Source organism: Achroia grisella, unplaced genomic scaffold (assembly GCF_030625045.1).
Source record: "Achroia grisella isolate CSIRO2021 unplaced genomic scaffold, CSIRO_AGI_Agris_v1 utg4502, whole genome shotgun sequence".
Lineage (NCBI taxonomy): Eukaryota > Metazoa > Arthropoda > Insecta > Lepidoptera > Pyralidae > Achroia > Achroia grisella.
In genome coordinates, this window is record NW_026712863.1 from 214,230 (window position 1) to 231,326 (window position 17,097).

The window sequence follows — 17,097 nt, forward strand, 5'->3', positions numbered from 1 at the left end:
ATACAATTGTACAATACAATACTATAAAATATATACTATACAATACAATACAATTGTAGCGGAATTAAACAAAATAATATAAATCCATCGAGTAGTGAAATGGACTTTCGCAAAACAACACCTAATTCTATTAAATATAGACTTTATTTTATACAGTGTAATGATAAAAGAACGCGCTCTACTATGCTCGTCTTCCGGTTACGACGCATGCATAGAGAAATAATAATTGCCTTTTTTAAAGTCCCTGGATTTGTATATATATATGTTATGACTCTCAATTTTTCAATTCGAATTGCCATATTAATTAGGTCTAATTCAAAATTGAAACTAACATACAAAACTTGTATCGAAATATATGACAAATTAAATGCTGTGACGTTCTTGTTGCGTTAAAGCTAACAATATAATATATTATATATATATTTACAAAAATAATTTAGGATACATTATTCTTGATGTACAAACCAAATTTTCCAGAACCAGAGGTAGACTGCAATAAGTCGTGTTAGACTCAGTTTTACTTATATATAAGATTTTCGGTGGTAGGGTGCGATTAGGCAATATAATTACAGGATAGGAGGCATCATATCTTGGTCCTCCCCAAGGCATAACTAATCAGAAACTTTGATAGCTTTTTTAAACAATATATAGCATACTTCAAATATATTACTCTTGTAGTTCACACGTTCTTATTTTCATTCCAACATAAAATTCTGAGAGTCGAGTTATGGAAGTCAATAACTGGCTACGAAAATCGATGACGGATGAAAATAGCTATAAAGGAATAAACGGAACCATTAAAACCCTTATCTTAATATGTATATATATTTAATTACGGAAATACCATCATATCTCACGTTATCGTTTTCAGCCTAAAAAAGCTTTCACCTTCCGATGTGTCGTTGAACAGTTAGTGTAGTAGGTACAATTTATACCTACAATCAATTACTAGATTATCGTATCGAGCGTCAAAAATAAATTTAGGTTCGATGAATACCCCTGAAAATAACTTTTACCTATCTACTACTACTAATATTATAGATATTAATGTTTGCTTTTGGTTATTTGCGCTTCGTTCTCGGATAAATTTTTAAATATTTAGTAAAATTATTTATAAAACAAAGTGATGAATAACAATAACAACAATGAACACACATACGACGTTGTCATTATCACATAAAATATGAGGGCATATATCTTTTAGGACATATCTTACATCATTAACTAAACTTTTCGTCTCCATTTTACTTCCTGGCGACAGCCATCCATTTCATTAAATGCTATCGCTGGTTTTAGACTTATATACTTATATATACTAGGTATATATATATATACTAACTATGTAACATTTTCTATATTTAGACCACGAAAAAAATTATTAAGTTGAAATCGTCAAATCAACTTTAAATAAATAAATAGAAAACTATATTCAAACCAAACTAAATAGAAATAAGACAATTGGAATAAATAGGTAGATATATGTATATGTATGTATTTAGCACGTAATAACACAGAATTGTCAGGTCAAGACTAGTAATTAAAGAATGGCTGTACAGTCTTTTCTAGAAGCAGCTCACTATTTTTAAACCCTGAGCAACTTCATTGTGGCAAAAGCAAAAATCTTATAATATAGTTAAGCAGTTAGGACCTAAAATAATATGTTAATAAAGCTCGTTGCGTGTAGATTTAGCCGACAAACTTTAGTTCTTCAATTTGTATTTGTAAGTTACGTCTGAGTAATTAAACTTTAAAGTCATGTATATTAATTATATTCTCATTTAAACATTAAACATCATATACTAGATGTAAGAACAGATTAATTCTCTAAGACGTGTTTTATGTAAGCATAATCCCAAAATACTGCCTTGTGCCATTTGGTTTACATACAAATTTTCTGCTCCTGCTTACCACTAAGCTGCTTACTTGCCATATAGAAGTACGTCGGTATGTGACATAAGAGTAGATAGCTTTATGTATTTAATTAAGTGTTCTCTACTTTGATATGATACGATATCATTGAGTGACTACCGCAAGCGATTGATGTACCAATGTTATATAATTGAACACTGGCAAAGTGTGAGCCGTCCATATATTTTTAATCTTAACGTAAGAAATGTAAATATATATTTATTTATTTAAATTATAAAAATCTACCTGTGTATTTGTTTCTGTTATTGTTATTAGGAAGAGACCTAATAACCCAATTACCATATGTTTTTGAACTTGACTTATTAAATCAATTTAGGTATATGGGTTTTCTGGTTCTGCAATATTAGTACTTACCTACATACTATTTAATGGGAATGTGCATCTAGTATATAATACCTAAGTAAGTATTATTGACAATATGTATGTAGTGTCATCAAATACCAATTTCAATTGTAATTTAATTATCGCACATAGATTTTACTTAGTTGCAGAGTAAATAAAATAGTATCAAGGGTGTATTGACCCGAGCAAAGAGAAAATCAGTGCCACCTTAGCATACTATAGGGAAATTGCAACTTACGTTAACACTTCCGTCCGACGCCCTTGAGGGTGGTATGGGCCAGTAGGTATCTTAATTATCTGTAGTGTGTTTGTCACCTTACTTCTAAATGTCTGAACCGATTTGTTTAATATTTAGATTATAATAGTAAGTAAGTAGGTGGCACTGCTTTTCTGATGGTTTCGCTAATGTAAATATAATTGATGATTTGCCTTGTAGAATATTTTTGCATATATAAGCAATATATCTGAACTAGAAATGTTCCAATAGAATTGTAACCCATTTTTACAAAACCAATAGTACTAGAAATAGTCAATATTATTTCATTAGGTACGCTGAAATTACTCGAAGTAGCGACCGTGGCCGGTGATCTAGCAGTTTAGCAGTTTAGCATACCACCTTATTTCCGATAATCACGGGTTTTATTCCTCGCACCGTACAAACATATTTATGATTGTTTAACTGTTTTTTGGCTGTTTACTATACGTATTATATATGAATTTACAAAAAAATGTATCTATGTATTTATATTCGTTGTCTGGTACTCACACAGACACTGCATAGTTTGGTATTATTATTTTCACAGTCACAAGGTTGATTTGTATCGACTGATACCTATGACTATCTAATTATAACCTCTATGAACTTAGAAGATGGTAATAGCATATCTTTTCCCATCGCCGACCAGAGTATGACAATGGTTTATGATACAACTTCTAACATACAGGTTTCATTTTATATTCAGTTTTTATCTAATTCGGTGATGGGGTAAGTTTTTAAGTGTGAAATAAAACATTGTAAACAACATAAAGTTTAATTTCTTTGCAACAATTACCACTTTAATTTTACATTGTCCAACACAATATCCTTAAAAGTATCTTACATATTAATTATATTACTAACTAATTACTATGGACTAGGTTAGGCCGTTTAGAATAAGGCCTAATGGTCAGTAAGATTGCCTTCAAACTATCGCGTTACAGGACTTAAATGCGAAAAACTCGCCAGTCTCTCCATGTGACAATGACACGTATCTCTCATCTAGTAAAATATCATGACTCCAGAACACGTAGAGTAACGAAAACCTCTAAATAAAAACCATTGAAAAGAGAACTCAATAAAAAGGAATGGAAGATATAAATATAATTAAACTTTTTGTGTATCTTTCTATGAATTAAACTGTTAAGTATTTTTCACATTCAGGATATTTTTAGGAGTAATGGATACTATATATAGATGTTGCGAATGTGATCAGAAAAAAGGCTGCAACAAAATATATTCACTGTCTGTAACCATATTGATACTTTTTACTTAATTTTAATTTCTTAATAAGTTTTCAAATCAGTAATCAAAATTATTGATAATAAAAATATATGTCAGAAGAAGTCTGCCTGGTAATTGACAGTACCTAGAAGTAATAATATGAAATTACAAATCTGAGATACATTCAAAGTTCAAACATTTTCTTCTACTACTTTAATACAACTTACTTCAATCTATACAATCTTTAAAGAAATGATTGATTGAATTAAAAAAAATGTAATGTTAGTTTGAGTATCGTTAGGGTTCTAACATTCATAGTAGTAGTGTACTTTCGGAGTAGGCCCACAATGAAAAGTGGTAAAGTAGAAAAAGCAAATATGAAGTTACAGTTAGTAAAAGTCACGGGATCTTACCACGTTTTATTTTTATTGAGTTCCCGATGTTTCAGCAGTGTTCCAACCACTACGATCACGGGTAAACTGAAGAGCAGCGGGTAAATGGCAAATAAAATATTTTTTTATGGATAGACATATGCGTCTACCTTCACACGTCTTCGTTTGCTGCTACTATAGAAACTCGCTCGATATTCATCTTGGTAAATTATACTCAGAATATCTTCACATACATTTAATACACTTTCTGATCGCGTTTTTTGTTTTTGTTTCAATAATAAATAAAAACAAACCGTGGTAAAATCTTATGATTTTTAACAAATTATACGTATAAATAACAACCGCGTCAAATTTAAAACAGTATACGAAGTTGCAGTATAAGATATATCATTACACATATGAAGGAGTGCTGGTATAAATTACTACATTTAAATATTACTGTGTTTTTTATACAGAATAGGTAACCTTTGAACATATTATGTAAGTATATTAGTATGTATTTTTGTTTCCGATTTTAGGCAAGTAAGGAGGAAACATGCCAGTTAACAATGTGAAAGTTATATTGAGTGAGTATCAGGTACTATATATATATCCTTATCCTTGAAAGTTGTACAGCCAATTTAACAAAATTCAATATTACCTACGAATCTTTCAAATAAGTTTCAGGGGATCAAATTTCGGTTAAATTTTAATTGACTTCATAACAAATATAGCAATTAAATCATATCTTAACATGAAATATTGTTTAATTTACTGCACTTGTGGGATTTTCATAGAAATATAAGATCGGTATATACAATTTAAGACAATTATATACCTATACCCATTGTTGATTTCAAATAGAGGGATATCCCTTCAACCGTATTTTTTGTGTGTTTTGGTATCTGTACACAAAAAAATGCAGGTAAGATTTTCTTTCGTTTCCATTCCATATTAATTAGTAAAAAAGTTGATTTAATTAGTTAATGGAAAATAAAACCAAGAGCGTCTTGATATAGATTAGTACTGTTTTATATACTTATTGGGGATATATACATATTTTTAATAACAAACATATACAATAGGTATAATTTATAAAAATCACGTTTGTTTTATTGAGTTCCCGATCAGGCAGTGTCTCAACCGCCTAAACGGGTAAATCGATATTTGTCTAAATAATAGAAGAATTGGATGTATAAATAATGACCGCGTCAAATTTAAAACAAATACAAATTGCATATTTTTGCTGTTACAATAGTAGGTATATATTTACGTAGCAATGTACAAAACAATATGTCATTTCTTAAAGATTTGCGTTAGTTCCTGTACGATTACCTGAATTTTATTCGTATATATTTTAACAAGATAACCCATTATTCCGCTTCTGGGTTCGGGTGTCGTTATGCAAATACAATTTAATATATGATTCACGTTAGTAGCACGTTGACAAGACGACTTCGTACATGGTTTTTTTCACTTTTATCCGTGTACAATATATGTGCCTCTTGTTATCTAAGAAACATTTCTATCCATCCAGGGGATGACATACATGGTGTCAGTTTATATTCTTAAATCGTCATAACGCCATAAATCTTCGTACGTACTACGTCGTGATAACTACTTCTACATAATGCAGGATTCTCGTATATTTTATCAACACTATAGTAGAAAAATATTTAATTTAATGCCCCCTAGTGTTGACAAATCTCATGTCGCTAGAAAAGTTATATCGCACATAGTGCCAAGTTTAACGATTTAGTAACTTTACATAGTACATTATTATTACAGTTAATTGTGATTGATAACTATTAACCATACCCAACACGAAAATGGCTTTCACTTAGTAGTATTCTCCGCATGTAGCTTAAATTAAGTAAGAATGTACATAATATAATATACAATAACTTGTGAGGTACGAAACTTTTAAGTTGCTTGTCATTAACCAATCATATATCTAAAATATATGTGCTACATGCTGTGAGAGATATAAATAAGAAAAATAAAAATCTGACGAACTACAAGTATAACAGAAATGTAATAATTTTAGTTGGTATTTAATTAATTCACTCCACACATTGAATAGTGACTATGAATAGGATAAATATATATCAAGGTCACTGGAAAATCATAATCCACTATTGTGTATCGAAGTACTTTTATTTATATGAACTGTTAATATCATAACATCACTGGATCAAAAATATTTGTAGTGGCTGAACTATCAATAAATACGTTATATACACATAATCACATATACACATTATTCAATCTAGTATAATTGATTTCCAAGATTAAACCGACGGTATAATCAATTAAATTAATATTTTGTTTTTACAATTGCTGTATATATAACATTAAAATTTTAATATATCTATTAATACTAACAAATAACAGATTTCTACATTTATGTATAAAAATAATCAAATTCAAGTGTATGCTTATAATATATATACTATCTGTATACTGCACTATACTATATGTACATATATATATGTATATATAAGTATAGTGTAATTAATTATATTATTTATACAACGGCATTCATAATCTTTGAAATTATTAACTGCTAGTATTGATCTAGCAGATATATTATATACATTTGGTATATGAGTAAATATATATCTTTACGTATATAGGTCTATAATTAAGGTACAGTCTTTGTAACTACGAAACAGTAGCTTTCAGATCCCAATTTAGTCTTTACTAGACGGCACACATGTATATTTTGGTCTTTTGGTATTTTTTACTATTTAAGTTATGCATAGAAATATTTAGATTTGGTATAGAAAATAAGTCCATATTAAATCGTTAAAAATCAATTATGCGTGGTTACATATTAATATTGTTTGTAGTAAGATTATTTTTCAAATTATAATTAATATTAATTATAATTTAATTAATATCATTACCGCAAATCTTTCAGTATAATTGTATCACTATCATTACTACAGAAATATTATATAATATTTCTTTGAACAATGCCTATTAAACCAGAAATGTAATAGACAAGGCGGCAGTTTATAGTACGAGTAGAAAACAAATATTGGAGAAGAAATTGGAGATTCTTGAATTTTTGTTTTAAGTAATACATGAACAAGCTGTTACTATATATACGTTTTAAACAAATATTGTTGTCCATTCCATTTGCGAACACATTACAAATATGATTAATAATATTCACAGTTTAACGTATAACATGGTCAGTTCTATTTAGTCGTTTTATGCTTTCTGTTTAGTTTGGTTTTAAACGATCACTCAATTGCTATGATTTTATGTTTCCAGTCCATTTTATTTTGTTTTAATCCTAATTTGAATCTGGTCAATGCAGGACTGATAGCTTTGTCATATAAATAATATATAAGTCTTCAAAGCTATAAAATTAGAGAATTATTATTGTAATAAAAACTAGTTTTAATCAAACTTATCCGTATTCCTTATCATGTTGGTTTATTGAATATGACCTATCATGTTGAATGCCGATGAAATCGACAGGCGTAGTCTCTCCACTAGGTAATGTTTGATGTGAACTATATAATGAATGCGCCTTTCGTTGCTCATTGACGAAAATCGTTTTATCCAACTGCATGTTCTGTGAACTATGTCTTTTATCTCTTTTTGGTGGTTGTAATTGTAATAGCTTTTGATCAAAGCAAGTGTGTAGTCTATATTCTCGGTTAAGAGATGCAATCCTTTTGCATTCATTACAAGAATTCCTCACATCGAGCTCGTATGTGTGAGCAGTATCTTTGCTGTCGTGTTTTTTCTTATGACCATTTGAGAGTTCAATCTTGGGTGAGTTACCTGAAAAAATATATACCAATTGTAATTAATCTATAGAATAATTATTATTGTAATATACACTGGTTTGTTTGTTAAATTATAAATTTAGTTAAATATGAAGAAAATGTTCATAAAATCTTCTTAAGGTCTTGTTATTACAACCAGTTTGTGTTATCAATTAGCAAAGTATATATTTATGTATTCATGGGTTTAAGTGTTTCTGAATTGTTATTGAAATACCTGAGTTGACTGTTCCAGATGAAGTTTGATTACGCAGAAAAGCCATAGCCGTATACGAACACCTTTTGCCACTGGTTCGCTCAGCTTTGCAACAGCACCAATGTAATATAGTATTCTGTGAAAATATATTAATTTCTTTCAATGCGTTACGAGATTAGACATTGTATATAATATACTACTATTCTACAAGAAATAACTGGTTAGATAATAGAAACTGTATGAATTTTACATAAGCGATTGAAGTTAGATTCCATAACTTGTGTCAAACGCATGTCAATTTCATACATTTGGATTTTAAGGTTACGCTAGCGATGTACCTACATAATGTTGTCTTGGACGGCAGCTTTAATGCTGATTCATCGTAATTAAATTGTATAGAAACATATTTAGGTATAAGTATAAACGTAACACAAATTATTCAGACGCTAATCATTGTGAAATATTTTTTGTATAATGTTGACATTAAGTGTTAACTATTATGCATTGCTAATTTTTCATTTTTCATTTCATCCTCATATAATACTCAATTTTTAAAATAAAGTAATATATGTAGATTATTTTATTTAATAAATTGAAAATATATTTTTTAAAATAATTATATAGTCTGCATACATTTAGTTTTATTTTGAGAGATTTTTTTATTACGCCCATCAGTTTACACTTAATTCTTAGATTATTTGGATGTTATTCAATAAGTAAAGCTCTTTTTTATTTCACATTTAATTAAATGTAGATTATATGCCAAATCCATACAAAATAAACTAAATTTATTAAGGAATCTTACTTTATCTCTTAACATTATTGTTATGTAATAGGAATGGCAAATAAGTTGAAGTCCCACCTGATGGTATGTGGTAACCGTCGCCCATATACATAAATAGCACCAATGCTGTCGTATATATATCGTGTATAGATACGTGATGTATCACGTTACAATTAGATACCAGTATTACCACTCACGTGTTGCTATTCTGGAAAATTGATATGTTATACCTTCATATCCTGTAATTTCATTATTTTATATCACACTACAAAGCAAGTGGCGGTTGAAATATGTGAAACTAAGATATCTAAGCAAGCGACTTTTATAATGTCTATATCAGTTAATTTTTCCTCTGAAAGGTAACAATTTTTCATAAAAAACTGTTGTGAATTCTGAAAATACAGAGAATAAGTAAAGCAATATACCGTATAAACATTACCTATACCAACCTTAATAATAAACTATGTACCTAAATCATGAATGTTTTATAAGCCTATATTACTTAAACATGTTCTGCACAAACATAATATAGCGTAGCGTGTATATAAAGATTCTCGTAAACCTTACAAGAAAAAAATAAAGGACGGTAAAAATGGTAAGTACCTATAGAATGAATAGTTGCGGTACGATGTATAAAAGTTGAATGTGATGGGTATAAAAGTGAATATGAACCAACCATATATATGTCATATTCAAAGTAAGTATAATTATGGAATCCATCGCATACATAATAACTAGCGGTAATATAATCCTAGTAAGTATATTCTGTACTATAAAAATGGCTATAACGTACGGAATTAATATAAAATAAGCCTCGATACAGGAATAAATCAATTAAATACAAAAATAGTATTCAAATTCGACGCAGGACTACTTAATCCATATAGTAATATATCTGTAAACGTTGTACAAATACCTCCACTAAACATACATTATAGTTTAAAGTGCTTGTTTAGCATTCGAGAATTTAAAATCAGCGTAATTTGACTAGGTTACACGTATAGCTACGTTTCAATTTATTACTTTCGTAAAGTAATAACTTGAAATTGCTGTGTGATCATTATATTTATAGATAGCATATAATATGTTATTTAGAAGTTCATTTTGACTTTCGGATAGTTTTGCTAAATTTGCCATTTCAAGGACATACATAAAAGTATGTTTATCATTAAGATCTGTTCAGTTAATCGGCTAAAGGCAAACAGACAGACACTCGTTTTCATTAATAACATTAGCATAGCCCTGAGACTTCCACGAAACCACGTCATACTTGTAGACAAATTACACCCAGAGGAAATTTCAGGTACTTGTAGACTATAAGTAATGAACGCTATAGAATTAATGACAAATACGAGTAATTTGAATTTATTTACCTTAAAGGCTTCTCGAAATTTGTTAGACATAATGTGGTAGAAAATTGGATTGATGCACGTAGACACGTAATAGAATACACCGGAGATGTAAGTGAGGAATGAGTACACCATTAGCAGTATTGGAGATTTGGCTTGGTGATTTTCCGTGGTGCCGTAGATTGCAACGAGTCGTTGAGCGTGGAATGGTGCCCAGCATATAAAAAATGCTACCACAACTGCAACTGTCAATAAGGATAAAAATAATTTAAATAATATACTTACTATATATTAATTACATGTACATCATATATCTAAGAATGATGGGATTGCTCATAGCAAATTAGTAGTTTTTTTTGTAGTGTAGTAGTATTTCTGTGCCCTATAATTAATAATTTTGGATACTAGTATCACAGATAATATAATATTACATACTAGTAGTATAAAAGCAAAAGTATGTTCATTTGTTACTACTAAACGCCTTAGGATCCGATTAATGAAAAAATGTTTAAACATAAATATGTTGCATTAAGAGTATAGATATAGGCATTTCTTTTTCTCAAAAAATAATCGTGAAATAGGCGATGAAAGCTTGTACAGACGAAGTTGCAGGTATCAACTAGTTATGACATATTGTATACGTTCATATAGATAAAGTCAATATGTCTAATAAAATAGAACTCTTATTTACAGATCTTTATAAATTCTCTTGTTACACCGATTGGATATCTGTTAGAGATAGGGTCTGTCTAGAGATAGGGACAGACCCTATCTGTCTCAGACTACTACCTAGCTTTTATTATAATGAGAAAGGAACTTAAAACCTTTACATATGTAATGTACGATCACGGTAATATAACACAACATAAATGAAAACTTCAGTTGTTCAACCAATTGAAGTAGTAAGATATCTTCTTCTTATTAATAAATCAAACAATTGTCATGTAATTTTAGAATAAGAAAAATAGAGATAAATAAACATATGAGTATAAGCGAGCTATGATACAAAAACAGAGCGATAGGCAGATAATGTTTTAGTAATTTAGATCTTTTGTAAGTACATCACTTATAGACTATATCTTAGAATGTGGTCTTAATAAAAGAAACAAAGGACATGCTATTTATAAAACTCAGCGTTTAGTTAATAGATAAATGTTTGTAAGGGTTATCGATAGGTTTGAACGTATAGTTATAAAAAATGTACGAGCTGAATAGGGCACGCCATGCCATGTTGCGGAAGTAATACTGGCGATACGAGTAGTTATGTTTGTTGTGAACTTTTTTTCTGATTTTATTATAAATAGAAAGCGACAACACCACAAAGTATATTCAACTTTAATACTTAGCCAAGTTTTGACTCTGAATCCGTCAATGGACATTCATAACAAGTTTAGTTGAAAAATAATTCTTTTCAAGATATTAGTGATGACAGATATAACAACTATTAGAAAGTATTTCAGTAAAAAAGGTATATAAAGTTATCTGAGTATGTATTACAAGAAAGGTTTCAAATATATATTTCATGTAGGTATCTGTGCTTAACAGTAGTAGATTTAAAAAAAATATCGTTATATACGTATTTATATTTATTGATCTCTATGATCCTCTTCACAACAGTTCATATTAATACTCCAGTTTAAAGAATATGTTAAGCGACTGCGTGATTCTATGGCGCTTTTCGTTATGCCTAGGAAAATGGAAATAAAATACTTATTGTTATTATGTTTTCGTTATTTGTTTGACATGATCTCTGTATTCTTATTTTGTTGCATTTTTAAATTTTTGTCACTTTAATATATATGTATGTATATAAGAACTACAATGTAAAATCCGGATGAAATAATAAATGAACCTTATACATATATTCGTCAGATTTTGACTTACGGAGTTACTAAAATGAGTTATAAGAGATTATTTATACATCTACATCTCCAGATAATTATTATAATAATTATATATTATAATATACATATCTCAAGTATATATATTCACGTTTAGTATAGCTTCCTATTTATAAGTGCAGACAATAGAGGTCATTGTTTCTGATCTATTGTTCCACTGTCTTCAGAACAATTGAAATTCATATTTGTCAGTGTCAGTATAAATCTCATGCTCATTAAGTTTTTTATTCTATGATTTCTGCCGTATTCACCATTCCCTGAATTGCGTTATGTTTTACTGCTTGGCACATGACACCTTTATGGTTTTTGAATCACTATACTGTCATGAAATAAGTGAGAGACCCAATCACTTTGTTTCATAGAAGTTATTATAGTTGCACATGATTTTTACAGGTAAATTTATGAGAGAATTTATATGACATGAATAATTGTAGTCGACAAATAATGTCGCATTGATATACTCATAAGGGTACATGCATCAGAATAATCACCATTCATTAGGAATATTACAAAGTAATTATGTAATTACTTGCATGTTTATGCACAACAATAAGTCAGTATTTTGTATTTTATTATGTTTACATGTAAACACAGAAAAAAGTTTTGATTTTTACGGTAGGTATTTAATTTACGCAATCAATTACATACACCTAGTTGGAAGTGGAATAATAATTTAATCAAATGTATGAATAGCCTCTGACCCAGATCCACCTATCTTTTTATTAAATCTATTGTAGTGATCTGTACTATTATTATTACAAAGAGGGAGATCGGAATTTGTTATGACAAAATTAAATTCTGGAATTATTGTACCAAACTGAAACAATATTTATATAAGAAAAATTACAGATTTATGTGTTAATATATACAACATTAAAAAGGTATATATACCTGGATTAAGCCTATATATAGACCGGTAGACTTATAGTAACTAAAGAAATCAATATTTAATATCATCATGTAATTTTATAAACATGCCACGTAACTAACATTTAATGTTGCTATATTTACATGTGGTATATACGTGGTTTCCAGTTCTATAAATGTTAGGTTATATTGCAGTTTCTATGCACATGCTTACGCTGTATCACGAAGTAATTATAATGCCATTATTATCAGCCAATAACGTGTCTCATAATGCCATTATATTACTTATTGATTTATTATTCTTCAGATCAATTACTTATTAACATCGCTTGACTTTGTTGACACCATGTCAATAATATATATATATATACATGATTCGTTAGATATATAATAAAATATAAATACCTGTGCTAACATTAATTTTAAGCATAAGTGTTGCTTGGTGTAATTAGAATTTATATGTATGTATAATGTGCTAAAAAGGTATAAAATAGAAATAACACATTGAACGACAATTAGTTGGCATCAATCATGATTTCTAGTTTGGTACGAATGTAGAAATTACTATGCATTGAGATAAACATTTTTTTGTAACTCATAAATTAAAGAAAATAGAAAGAATAGTTGTTAATGCAGTAAAAAAATTACCGTTAAACACAGAGTATATAAAATAAAAAAATCTACATTTTAGAAATTGTATTTTTGTTAAATTATTAATAAATATTAAACATATATGGAAATAATTCTACAAAATATAAGCTTAATGTACAAGCAGAGGTCATGCTTGCCATAGATCAAAAGTTTAAACTATGTGTTATGATCATAAAATGTTAGAGATTTCCAACTTCCGTGAATTACAACATATTCATATTCAATCAGTTGCGAATATCGCTGACACTGATAAAAACACGTAACTTAAAGAAATTAAGTGAAATAAAAAAGAAACAAAGATATTCGTATGTATTTTAATTGTAAAACTAAATGTCACTGAATCGTATGATTAAATCTGTGAGTTATTGTAAATATTTTGGATGACGAAGTACGATTAGGTATAATATGTACTGTTACTGTTCAGATTCATGAATTTGTAAGTAAGAGAACGCCAAATAAACCTCTATAAGTATCCTTGATAGAATGGTATGAGTAGCAGTTCGCATTACTGATAACCATTGAGTATAACACTATACCAGTATACTAACTAGAAAGGGTAATTCCTGATTTATTATTTGTTGAAAACGTAAAGGTACCTTTTTAATGTATCTCCTATAACCGAGATTTGTTTGGAGTATATGCAAAGAGCGATAAATGAAGCAAGGATCCACTGACCGCGTTCTAAAGAAACTACTTGGATCGCAAATCAAGTATCCGGAAAAAAATAAATAAAAATAGAGTGAACGATACCAGGAAAATAGTGGTCTCGTAATAGTACGAGTAAAGAAAATTTATTATGAGTTATTTGATAATTATGATAATGTTAAATGGAGAATTATCTGTATCTTTCCATATGCAAGCAGGTAAATTATTTGATAGTTTATATATAGATATTTTGATAGTGAGCCTAGATATCTAAGTTAGATATGTTAACAATCGGCCGGGATATCATCATCATCAGTTCACTGCTGGACATTGGCCTCTCCCAAGGCACGCCACTGGGCACGATCTTCAGCTCTTCTTACCCAGTTACTACCCCCAATCCGGAATATCTTAATTAAACTAATTTCCTAAGAAAAAATATATTCATATAAGCATAACTAGCATAGGTACAGATAGACATAGGTGATTAGCATAAATTTGCAAAAACTTAAAGATTTTGTTCACTATTGAAAAATATAACAAGAGAGATTAATGTTTTCCTTCCCGAATATTTTATTGTTAAATATGATTTCATGGAGAAAATACTACGTCAGTACTTTTCAACTCGTAGACGATTCAGAAAATACGAGCGAAAGATCATCTTAAGAGACTTAGATTCAAATTTTCTTTATTTAAATCTTTATGAACAACAAAAGATAAAATGTTTATCTAAAAAATTCAAGCAATGAATTTATTATCTACAATTATATCCAAGAATCGGGGTTTTATTAAAAATTCAAGTAACTAAACAAGATTTACCAATAATAATCTGTTTTTCGTGATGTTTGAAACACCGTAACTAATTTAGCAGTACCCAAATAGATACTTTTGTTTACGATTTCATTTTATAAACTAAAAGGAAACGGTTTTGTAAATATCTATTATACAGGCAGGTAGGTACGTTTGTTATGCTTGTTCTAAAACAGATATCTGATAATAATATAATACATTAATTTTATGTTGTAAAAATAAGAAGATAAAAAATAGTTACCTAACATTTTGACGACTCTTCTCGTCGACTGGCTGGATTTTCTTCGAACTTCATGGGTCAAATGGCGACTTCGTTCAAATAATCTTTGGTCATTATTGTCTTTACTTATACTAGTTTTTCTCAGTCTCAAACCGATTAGGGAGTACAAAACTGTGATTAGTACCATAGGGGCAAAGAAAAAGAAGAATGTTGATAATTCAAAAGAATGTTCGATTATGACACGTGTTTGCAAACACATAGTGATACCCTGATGATCCCTGATGCCGAACTGTAGAGCTTGAGGCAAGGCGAATGCGAAAGCGGCTACCCAAAGCATCATAACGTGCCGTGTAGCTCGTGAAAGTTTGGACATCTTATGTGAGACGAACGGATGACATATTGCTAAGTATCTCTCGATAGTAAATAGAGTTATTGTCAACACGCTCGCATTGGTGGAGGTCTCCGACGCTAGGCCGCGGAGTAAGCAGAAACTGTGCCCGAAAACATAAGGCCATTTTGACCAGATTGAATACATTTCCTGAGGTATCCCACTGACTAACAGAAGTAGGTCTGATATTGCTAAGCTGAATAAATAATAGTTAGTAGCTGTGTGCATACTTTTATTCCTAACTATCACCAAACATGTAAATACATTACCGATTAACCCAGTTACGAATATAAGCGAGTAGATTATTGTAATAGGTAAAACTATATACAGAGGATCTCTTTGAGGACCAAATATGAGCGTTGGGTCAGCAATTAGAGAGCCATTAGTAGTATCATTAATAAAGTCTTCCATAGAGCTCATGGTGTACTTTGAATTGTTTTCATTACTATGATTTCTTATTATTTTGTTTTAAAACTGCGCGAAGTCCATCAATTTCTTCATTAGATGTCTTCCGTGTTGCCTGAAAAATAAGAAAAACGTATTTAAGTATTATATGCTTCGTTCTAAACAACTGAACCACTTTTATTAGGCTTAATTATTGTTTAGAGACTATAACAAGTTATTCGAATATATAAAAGGAATAAAGTCGTATACAATAGGCACAGCTGTAAGTCTTATCCATACTTGTAGTATCAAGTAAATGTAAAAAGGAGTTAGGTATTCGAGTGAATACCTACAATATCTGCAATGAGTAATCACGACACATTGCAGATATATGCGGATAAACCTATACACATTCCTATACACAAACAACAGTTGATAATCAGTAAAGATTATCCACTGTGGTTTTAATCTAATACTTACAATTAGTACTTCAGTCGAAGTAACCAATATTTCTTAGTATTACAAGCATTCCGTTCTTACGACACTTTCACAGAAACGTATTCTATATTATGTATAAAAATAAAGTCACTGGCAGTTAACAAAAATCTAACAAAATGCCACTTGTTTATTAAATAATGAAAAGTTTCTTCACCGGATAGCGAATCATTACAATACTGGTCTGTCTACCATAATTACATTGTTTTATAAACCAAATATTAATATATGATATGAAGGGGGGTGTGTTTGGGTTATTCCGTTTTAATTGTTATTAAGTAACGTATCCAATATTCATTACAAATGTTATTTCAATGTCAACTGTCAGGAAATTCCCAAGTAATTGCAAGCCAGCGATAATAATATACTTTATACATTATGCATTATCCATATAAAATAGACCATAGACAATATATTTAGTATCTATTTACCTGATGTGTCTACTTACCTACCACGATTTGAATTGAAAAACTTTATGACAGAAA

General features: G+C 29.5%; 1 protein-coding gene across 1 annotated transcript; it reads right to left on the reverse strand.

Annotated features, from left to right (window-relative positions):
• Positions 1-7,543: 7,543 nt before the first annotated feature.
• On the reverse strand, positions 7,544-16,243 carry LOC131845071 (pyrokinin-1 receptor-like). The gene is made up of 4 exons (XM_059194085.1): positions 15,367-16,243; positions 10,279-10,499; positions 8,143-8,257; positions 7,544-7,923 (listed from the first exon to the last, which is right to left on the reverse strand). Exons 1-4 carry the CDS (start codon positions 16,151-16,153, stop codon positions 7,544-7,546), a joined length of 1,503 nt encoding a protein of 500 aa, XP_059050068.1. The 5' UTR covers positions 16,154-16,243.
• Positions 16,244-17,097: the final 854 nt, after the last annotated feature.